This window comes from Trichomycterus rosablanca, chromosome 25, assembly GCF_030014385.1.
Source record: "Trichomycterus rosablanca isolate fTriRos1 chromosome 25, fTriRos1.hap1, whole genome shotgun sequence".
Taxonomy (NCBI): Eukaryota; Metazoa; Chordata; class Actinopteri; order Siluriformes; family Trichomycteridae; genus Trichomycterus; species Trichomycterus rosablanca.
The window spans coordinates 18,471,678-18,482,663 of NC_086012.1; the positions used below are offsets into that span (position 1 = coordinate 18,471,678).

Genomic DNA, 10,986 nt, shown 5'->3' on the forward strand with positions numbered 1-10,986 from the left:
TAAAAGAGTTCCCTGTCCTGCACACGGTCCCGACCTGTAGAGTGGAGCCTGGTGTAGCAACAAAAGGGATCCAATTCATGTTAACGTCTACGGGACTGGATGGGATTATTGGGTGTCCACATACTTTTGGCACTATTGCTTTAGAACTTCAGAACAACGTGACCTGAAGCAAACAGCGAACAGGAAATGTAAAGCAGGATGAATTTTAGTTTCATATGAGGATTAATCAGACAGGCAGGCCGACACACTCGAGCCGATTCGTCTGTTGCGGTTTTATCCAAAAGTTTTCACACCCCCCCCTCTTCAGAATTTAACACGAAACACAAACTGTTCCAAAACTTTTGCACCAGATTGGATTCTGTGCAGGTCAGCAGAAGCACAGACGTGATGAACCGTATCAGCGGCGTGTGATAATCCTCATTATCATAAAACCGCCGCACGTCCGTGTCGTAACCGGCTGAAAGTTCAGCAGGTTTATCTGTAACGCACATATTTGCACTAGCGTTACGTAGCATGGGTGCACGTCCGCCGTGTTTACAGATTAAAGTTCACTCTCCAGCTCAGAACGAATAAAAATCATTAATTCTCTGGACGGCGGACGGTTTGCACTGGTGGTGGACCGAGCTGCAGGTCAGCGGCCCAGCTGTTCAAACATCTGCAGGGCAAAACCTCAGCGAGGGAATAAATTCCAGGTATCGACCCGGAAAATCCATTTTTACACCCTGTGTGTTTCAGGGAACGGTTTCTACATCCAGAAAAGTACCGAGATGAAAGAAACGGCTCAGACGGGGGCGTCACTCGTACCAGACGCTGTCCATCGGCCAGGACGTCGGCATGTACGAGCTATAAAAGACCTTCAACCATCAGCACTGTAATACAATACACAGCCAAAAGTATTTGGACACCATTTACATGTTCAGCATTTAGCAGATGCTTTCATTCAAAGCAACGTACAGCACTGTGACAGTATACAGTCTGAGCAATTGAGGGTTAAGGGCCTGGTTCAAGGGCCCAACAGTGGCAACCTGGCAGTGGTGGGGCTTGAACCAGCGACCTTTTAATTACTAGTCCTAGTACTAGTACCTTAACCGCTAGGCTACAACTGCCACCAGACAGCCTGTTAATCGTCCCAATTATTAAAACAGAGTGACCCCCTGTGGATCTGAGAAGCTTCTCTCAAGACTTGAAGTGTGTCTGTGTGTGGGAATTTGTGCCCGTCCAGTCAAAAGACGACAGCATTCTTATTGCGCTGATGCGCAGTTGGTATTTCGGTTCATCCCAGAGCTGTTGAGTGGGGCTGAGGTCAGGGCTCTGTGCAGGACACTTTTCTTTATGCTGAAACAGGAAGCCGTTCCCTAAACCGTTGCTGCAAAGTTGGAAGCTTTGAAATGATTGATTTATTACACCTGTTAGCAGCTGAAAAGCATGCATTCGAAGGGGCGTCCTGATACTTTTGTCCATACAGCATATGTGAGGTTGCAAAGTAATAAAGGCAACTAACAGAGTTCCAGATAAAGTCAGATAAACAGTGGGCGCCTGAACTGCATGTAAATGACACTCAAACTGTAAGTGTGGAAGCGAACGTGAAAAACAACAAGCAGCATCAGCCACGTGGAACAGTGGGTGCAAACATAAGCTCCCTGGATGGGACCCACAGAACTGAACCGCGTGGAGCTTCACCTGGCAGCACCACCCTGTTTTAATGGAGTTACACTGGAGGAACCACCTTGAAGGCTCCATGAAAAACTCCAGTGAAGATCCAGTGAATCAGGTGCACCCTGTGGTGCAAATATTCTTTTCTACATTTACATTCATTTACATTTTTGGCATTTAGCAGAAGCTTTTATCCAAAGCGACGTACAGTACAGTGACAGTATACAGTCTGAGCAATTGAGCGTTAAGGGCCTTGCTCAAGGGCCCAACAGCAGCAACCTGGCCGTGGTGGGGCTTGAACCGGCAACCTTTTGATTACTGGACCAGTACCTTAACCGTTAGGCTACAGCTGCCCTTTTCTACGTATGTTTTATGTTCTCGGATGAATTTATCCAGTATTTTTATTTATTTTTTTTACTTCTGATCGATTTTCCCTCTTGAAGAATGTCCAGCGCCCTCTGATGGTAGAACGTTACGGATCTCGACCTGCGTGAAGGACGGAGCTGAAGAAACAAGAACACGACCACAAGAACACGACCACACCCTTTTTTTTATGGTTATATTTGATTTTTTTGTGGAAATGATGCAGCTTATAAAAAAAGAGAGAGAAACGTACTAGAGTTAAAGATAACGTCCAACAGCGTCCTGCTCGGCGCAGAAACGTCCGTGTTCCATCTTTTTTCTTTTTTACATGTTTGTAACGTGATCTGAAGATTCCCTCCAAGAACAAGAACTCCAGAGTGACCACAGGGGGGAAAAACAAAAAACAAACAAACCACACACCCGTGTCCACGTCCCCTCTCCAATCCATAACACCAGGAACATCACAGGAACCATTCAGACCCACGGACCCACTGAAACGTGGTGACAGAAGGATCCCAATCTGACTGAGAACCATGAACAGTGAATTCAGGTGGCACCCACTCTGTAAAAATAATCACACCCCCTTCCTTCAGTCACGTCCAACTGTGCCCATTGCCCGGTCAGGGTCGAGAGCACCACTGAGATTCGATTTGATTATTTAAAGCACCAGACCCCCCAAATTAAGGTGGATCGATACTAGGACTGATCCTGCACGCCAAACTAATCATTCAGCCGATCAGATCCACAATACGACCAAGTGTGTGTGGATACCTGGGGAGATCTGTGTCATGGTGCACAGCGAACACTCAGTCATGGTCGAACAGGACAGGACCTTCCCCAAACCATTAAAAGAAAGTGGGACCATATCGTTTGTTTGACATTATTGATTGTGTTACACTTGTCAGAAATGGGCGTGGCCAGAACACACAGATTTGATGATTATAAGTAGTGTCCACATACATTATATGGCCAAAAGTATGTGGACACTCCTCTGAGAAGCTTCTCACAGGACTTGAGTGTGTCTGTGTATGGGAATTTGTGCCCGTTTAGTCAAAAGATGGCCACAATTGTATGGTCAGTTGAAGTTCCGGTTCATTCCAGAGCTGTTCGGTGGGGGTGTACTGATGAAACCAGACCCATGATGGGGGGGGGCACGTGGACGAGGGCGTGTTATACATACTGGAATAAAGAAAAGCATGTACATAAAAAAATAAAGTGTGTGTGGGGGGGTAATCTGAGCGCTGTACTGGTTACTTGTTGGAGGGAATCATCAGTATCAGACCGGATCAGACCGGCCGGGCCGGCAGTACGAGCTTATCCATCACGACTCCACGCCGTTCGGTCCCCGACGTGAGCGGGGCGCGGCCGAGTCGTTCACAAATAAATACGGGGCGCGGTCCGTCCGCAGAGAGGGGGTCGACCCGCTCCCCCCCGGCGGCGAGCCGGAAACATAACTGAGGGGGCGGAGCTGAGGGCGGAGCTTTAGTTCCTCTCCTGTACGAACACAGTCTCCTGAGGACAGAGCCCCGCCTCCTGCAGCGTGATGTCATAGTCCAAGTGCGTCAGCTTCCGCCGCGGGAAATTGGTCACCAGTTCAAAGCGTTCGTTGGGGTACCCGTTCACCTGGACGTGTCTCACCAGGGCCTGCAGGGGGGGACAAAACAACCGAAAACGTTATTCACCGTCAGACCCGGCGGGATCGTTAAAGGTTCTGTTCAATCTGAACAAGCAAACGGACGTTTTTTGTTTTTGAAAACACTGAATTTTTGGGGTAAAAAAAAAAAGCACTTTGTCATTTTTGCAGAAAGTGGATTTTACATAATAAACAAAAGTATTTAGGTTTATAAACACTTATATTGATTCTATCTTCTGAAGTTTTATTGTTATTATTTAGTCATAATACTGTATTATTTATTAATTTCTTATTTATATTATTTATTTTATTATTTATTATTTAGTTATATTTTATTTATTAATTCATTATGTTATATATTATTTATATTATTAATGTTTATATTTTTAGTTATATATTATTTATTATTTAGTCATAGTTTATTTATTAATTTATTATTAAGTTACACTGTATATTATTTATATTATTTATGTATATACTATTTATTAATTTATTATTTAGTTATATATTATTTAAGAATATATTAATTTATTATTTAGTTATTTTATTTATTAATTTATTATTGTTATATATTATTTATTAATTTATTATTTAGTTATATATTATTTAGTTATATAATATTTATTAATTTAATATTTAGTTATATATTATTTACGATTTAGTTATATATTATTTATGTATATATTATTTATTAATTTATTATTTAGTTATATATTATTGAAGTATATATTATTTTATTATATATTATTTATTTATATATTATTTATGTATATATTATTTTGTTATATATTATTTATATTATTTATGTATATATTATTTATTATTTCTAGAGCTCTGATCTAAACTAAACAAAGAACAGGATCATGGCGACTTTGGAGTTAAAAATATGTCTCACAGCGGCTCATTAAGACTTTAATACAGTAAATAATCGTACGCACCATGAGCTTATCGTTTGCTGACAGCGCTATCTGCTCCCGTTGACCGTCCGGGTATCTCAGCATCAGTTGAGCCTTCGGACCTGCAAAAAGAATCAAATTTAATAAATATTCATAAACATACCGAAATCAAAATACGAAAATAAAGATTAAAAGCTTGCATCGTTGTAGTGTCATTTTATTTCATCTTTAATTTAATACAATCATCGTCACATTTAAAGATTCCTACAATGATTAGTTATAGTAAATATCTATTATTATAGTAACCCGACGTGACCAGGCACTTAAACACGGTTTGCTCTGTGTGTGTGTCGAAGGAACTCGTCATCAGTGCAGCAACAGCGGCCTCTGCTGGCTGGTCGAGACGCTGCACACAGACGGTGAATAACAGAGAGCAGTGCCTGACTCTCAGTACTGTGAGAACCCGCCTCAGCAGGTAAAAAGAAGCGGTTGGTTCTACAAACGTTTCGGAGGGGGCGTGTTGGGTATCCTGGCGGTAACGTTTATCTTACTGTTTTACACCACGATAAATATTTATTGATGTTGTTTTACCGATCAGAACAAATGTTGTGGTTGCATTTTGTGTTGTTATTATTTCCTGGGTGCTTTTATTTAAGCTAGCGTGAGAGGGTGCGTACCGTTGTCCTCGGCGTGTGTGGTCTGGGGCGTTGTAGTCGTGGTTACAGGTCCCGGTTGGTGGTGCGGTTGTGTTGTGTGGGCGTGGCTGCTCTCCGGCGCCTCCGTGTGGTTCTTCTTGCTCTCCTCTTTTCTGTGGTTCGACTCTTTGTGTGGGGACTTTCTGTTCTGGGCGGGGCTATCCACCGATACGGGCGGAGTCTGTATAGGCGTGGCGGTCCCGTCCACAGAGTCCTTCCCTCCCTCCTCGGTGTCGGAACCGTCCACCGAGATCATCCCCTCGCTGTCGGAGAAAGCCTCGGCGTCCGAGTCGTTATCGGACTCCGGTTTCTCCTGCTGGGAGTCGTAGTGCGTTTCCTGTAGAGACGCTCGGATCGCCGCCTCCAGCTGACTGTCCTCGCTCGCGTCGATCAGACTCTCCTGAGGGAGGGAGATACATCGTAATCACCGGTAACACCATCATAACCATATATCGATACACCAGTAATCATTTCTCAACACCACACACGCCACAGGACGCCACTGTTAAATAAACACAAACTTTAAACCCTCAGATGGTGCTGCATTAAGCTACTGTGATAAATACTGTGATATATGAGCCCAGGAGCGCTTCAGAAAACCGCTGTTACTTAACACAGGGCGCCGCTGCATCAAGAAATTCAGCCTGAAACTCTATTACACAAAGATAAAGTCAGACATCAATTCTACACAGAAATGCCAGAGTTCTCCGGGCCTGAGCTCATCTCAGATGGACCGAAGACAGTGAACACGTGCGGTCAGCTGTTTTACGAAAACAAATGCTGAGTTCTCCATCCAGGCTGTTATCAGTGAAAGATGCACACGCCGACTGCATTTATGTGGACGCCCGGCCAGATCGGCAACCCTGCTGAGATTCCACACCGCCGCGCCACCCGAGCGACCAAGTAGTGACATCTTTAAACCCAGAAGACGTATAAAGTGTAAAATAAGAGATTCAGTTCTTACAGATCGAGCGCGTTTAGCCGGCGGTGAACTGGAGAGTCCGTCTAACTGTCCGTGTTCGGTTAGAAACCCCGTCACCTGATCCAGGAAGGAGGTAACGTCTAACTGGTTCCACTCCACCATCTTCTGACCTGTTCATCACACAGTGTGAGAGAGGAGAACATCGTGAGCGAACACGCCTCAACCGGACAGAAACGTCTCGCACCGCTCGAGGGTCCTGACCTGTCCGCGGGTCCAGGATGGAGATGTAGGGGAACTTGTTGAGCTTGTAGAACTGAATGTAGCGCTGCCCCTCCTCGCTGTCATGGTATACCTGCACAAACCAAAACACCAAAACACCGGTCACGGCTGTACACACGGTACTACACACGTCACGTGATGTCGGTAGATGGACGCTGTACCTGCCAGAAGATGAAGTGCTCCCTGATGATGGCTTTCACCGCCTCGTTGCTCCACACGTCCCGGTTCAAACACTGACAGGCGAAGTCCTGAACGTTCTGGATGTTGATCATCAACCACTTGTTCTCCATCTGACCGCAGTTCTTCGCCTGGAGGTCACAAACGTTCAGATCAGATCAGACCACCGTTTCAGGTTCTTCATCTGCATTTAATCATTCTTCTGTCTGTCTAGACGTCTGTCAGTATATGTATATCCGTCTGTCCGTCCACATCTGCGTCCATCTATTCAACTTTTCATTTACCTGTCTGTTAAATTGTGTCCATCTACCCGTCCACCCATCTACCATTATACCAGTCCACCCACATATTCGTCCACCCATCAACCCGTCCGCCAATCTACTCGTCCGCTTATTCTACTCATCAGTCCACTCTACCAGTCCACCCGTCGTACCAGTCCGTCTGTCCTCCCATTAACCCGTCCGCTTATTCTACTCATCCATTCATCCTATCCTACCCGTCTACCCATTTATTTGTCTGCCCATGTATGTGCCTCCCCATCTGTTCACTCGCCCATTCTACCTATCTGCTTATTCTACCCACCCGCCCATTGTACAAGTCCACCCATCCACGTGTCCATCACCTGTCTGTCCATTTGTTCACCTCTAATTTAATTCACGGTCAAAAGAAATCATCGCCCATTTGAAAATGGACGTGGTCATCATGTGAATAGAGAACGGATTATTAAATCACTAACGCTCTTCAGCTAGCACTAATTCATAAACTGTCCAATCAGAATGAGTGTTTAGCCCAGCAGTTCTGCTACTGCTCACTAACACACACGCATGCAGCACAGGGTTCCTGTGTGTGTGTGTGTGTGTGTGTGTGTGTGTGAGTGTGTGTGTGAGTGTGTGTGTGTGTGTGTGTGCGTGTGTGTGTGGACGGTTCCTCACCGTTTCGAAGCTTCCCTTGTGCATGAGTTCGATGGGGGGTCTGAAGAGATCAGCCAGGGTGCTCAGCTTCTTATCCATGGCTCCTCCGTTCCTCAGCTCCTGCTCCTGTCTGACTGATCACACACACACACACACACACACACACACACACACACACACACACACACACACACACACACACACACGTTAACACACGCCGTCCATCGTGCTCGTGTCATACACATGGCCAAAAGTATCTGGACACCTCTCCGCTCCGGAACTTACTGGTTTCGGTCTGGAAGTCCCGAAATCCGTCAAATATGGATCTCGCCGGTCTCCGCCGCTTGGGTACTGAAAAACACCGAGGTGAAGAGGATTCTAGGATCAGGGTTTAAACCCGGTCACAGCAGAATTACAACATTATACGGGTTATTCTGTCGAATCGGTGCCATTTCCGTCCCCAGGATTAGTGCTCCACTGTAAATAAAGTGAGGTCCATGCGTGCAGAGGTGTGGAGGAACATCAGAGCTCACAAATTTCCACAGGCACACTCCAAATTCATGACCAGGCCGTACGGTGTAGCTCTATTAGACGTGTTGTGCACTACATAGGTGCTACCACCCTGTTCTACATGCAGGACTGAAGAGAGATGAGACGTTTACCTCCGAACAGAGGCTCCGGCTCCACCAGGATCTCCTGTTTCTGAGGGATGGGCGCTCGGACATCATCGCTGTCGGGGAAACAGACGGATTTCAAACAAACCCAAGCAGAAACGGTCTTAGGACTAGGATTATAATCCGAACACTATCCTGAAGGACTTACTCTGTATGGCACCTGCTTGTGGAGGTTCCAGCCGAGGCGGAGCTGGTGCTCGGCTCCTCGGTCAGTCCTCCTCCGTCCAGGAACATGGTGACGGCCATCTCCAGGTTGTTGTTGCAGGCCTCCAGCATGTGTCTGCCCACGCTCTCCGTGGCTCCTGTACGCCACCACACATCGAGAGAGAGAGAGAGAGAAGTTCGTTTGTTTTGTTTGTTTATTAGGATTTTAACGTCATGTTTCACACTGTGGTTCCATTCATGACAGGAACGTTAGTTACTCGTTACACAAAATTCATCAGGTCACAATTTAGTATCTCCAGTTCTGTGGGAGGAAACCGGAGCACCAGGAGGAAACCCACGCAGACACGGGGAGAACATGCAACTTCACACAGAAAGGACCTGGACCATCCTACCTGGGGATCGAACCCAGGACCTTCTTGCTGTGAGGAGACAGTGCTACCCACCGAGAGAGAGGAGAATCAATCAATCACATCGATGGAAAAGAGGAACTCTAGGGAGGTTTACTCAATTTTACTTATTTACACGAGTGACTTCTCTGTGCCCATATAAACAGGGCTAGATTAACTACACAGTTAAGATGGAAAGGTTTAGAAAGCTCAGTGCAGATCTCAGAACCACAATCATCTGCACAAACCGATTCGATTATAAAAGGTTTTAAAACTGCAAAAGATTTGGGGTTTTTTGGTGAAGAAGTTTGTGTTACTCATTCAGTCAGAAGTCAGGAGTGTGTGTAAACATTTCATCTTAACAGAATTATAAAACTGAAGGATTCTGAATGTAAACAAGCAAACAAACCGAACTAACAAGCAGCAGAAATAATATATACTTTTATTATATTGTAGTAATAATGTTTGTGGCTTTATTTTCAATAATTTGGCATTAAAACGAGTTGAAACAGCTCGGCTGCACGACTTCTCTCGTCCTAACTCCAAAGATAAACACAAAACCGAAAGTATATGGACACCCCAGGATCAGCTGCTTGGATCTGATTATAAACTGATGAACACAGAACTGAATCCAGCTCAGCTTCAGTCTCAGTCTGCAGGAACTGTTAGGAGTGTGAGATTAAAGGTTAAACCTGCAGCAGGATTGTGGTTTTAATCAGCGCTTTTGGTTGCATGTGGACAGTTTGCTGCACTTTTACTTCCATCAGCTCTACAGGCCTTTAGCACTGTTAGCATGATTAGCATCTGATTCTGCAGCACTGAGCTCATCCCGCCGCCTCTCACACTCTGCACTTATTCCCCTCATAAAGTCTCTATTAAATCATCACATTTACAGTCTAGATTACAGACACAGAAAGGATTCATGTACCGGTAATGCTGGTGAACTGCTGGATTAACCCGTTCAGCCCCGGAGCTGCAGCATCCCCGACAGCAGCCATCTTACCGCCACTGTCAACAACACCAGCACCGCGCATGCGCCCCATACACCGCTCAACCCGCCGCGTCATCAGCCTGGAATTATGGGTAATGTAGTCAAGACCAAAAGCGCCCGCAGGACACAAATCCACATAAAAACACCTTAAATTATATTAACTAACTTTTATTCTCTATTAGATCTTGATCAGGGTCGAGGTGGGTTCGTAACTGTCCAGAAATACACCCAGGTTAAAGCACCAATCCATCAGAAACAGTAGAATGAATGTGAAACACCCGTGAACACGTAAACTCAACCCTAAATAAGCTAGCAACTGTAAACCAGCAGCGTTGATCATGCTAATAATAATAATAATAATAATAATATAATGTTAACAATGATAATAAGAAATTCCCTTTATTTTTGTATTGATGTTAAGACTGCTTAGAAGTTATTGTTGGTTTATTAGGATTTTTAACGTCATCAGTTCAGGTTTAATATCAAACACAGTCATGAACTATTTAGTATCTCCACTTCACCTCACTGCACGTCTTTGGACTGTGGGAAGAAACCGGAGCACCCGGAGGAAACCCATGCAGACACGGGGAGAACATGCAAACTCCAAACAGAAAGGACCCGGACCGCCCCACCTGGGGATCGAACCCAGGACCTTCTTGCTGTGAGGTGACAGTGCTACCCACCTAGCCACCGTGCCGTCCCTATGAAACAAAGAAAATCAGGAGATTTTTAGACTACATCGTAGGAACAGCACAGCAACATCAGCTCCAAGATCCCGGGTTTGATCTTTGCCTCTGGACACTCTATGTAAAGGGTTTCAGCTATTCCAGTTTTCTCCTGACTCCCCAAAACATGCAGAAGGTGTGTTGGTTGCTCTAAATTTTCCCTTGGTGTAAGTTAGTGAGTGAAAAGTATGTGGTCTATGTGCAGGGTTTGTTCTACCATGTGCCCAGTGTTTCCAGGTCTCACTGAAACAACCGCAGCCTTGACCAGGATGAAGCAGAAGCAGTTATAAAATTTTAGTAGAGCAAAGTTCATCGTCCAGCGTGTGAAAGATTAAAGTCGTACTTTTATTAAGTCTTTGGGGCTCTGCTTTGTTATTCAGAAGGCTGACTGTTCAAATCCCGGCCACCGTTGGACCCTTGAGCGCGGCCCCTACCCTTCCATGCTCAGACCTCGGCTTCAGTTATTAAAACTTTACCAGAAACGTTCGTTCAGCGTGTGAAAGATTAAAGTCGTAC

General features: G+C 45.1%; 1 protein-coding gene across 1 annotated transcript; it reads right to left on the reverse strand.

Annotated features, from left to right (window-relative positions):
• Positions 1-2,179: 2,179 nt before the first annotated feature.
• ubxn7 (UBX domain protein 7) lies at positions 2,180-9,788 on the reverse strand. The gene is made up of 11 exons (XM_062987954.1): positions 9,683-9,788; positions 8,352-8,505; positions 8,192-8,259; positions 7,815-7,880; positions 7,551-7,663; positions 6,603-6,749; positions 6,424-6,514; positions 6,205-6,332; positions 5,223-5,640; positions 4,588-4,667; positions 2,180-3,660 (listed from the first exon to the last, which is right to left on the reverse strand). Exons 1-11 carry the CDS (start codon positions 9,786-9,788, stop codon positions 3,499-3,501), a joined length of 1,533 nt encoding a protein of 510 aa, XP_062844024.1. The 3' UTR covers positions 2,180-3,498.
• Positions 9,789-10,986: the final 1,198 nt, after the last annotated feature.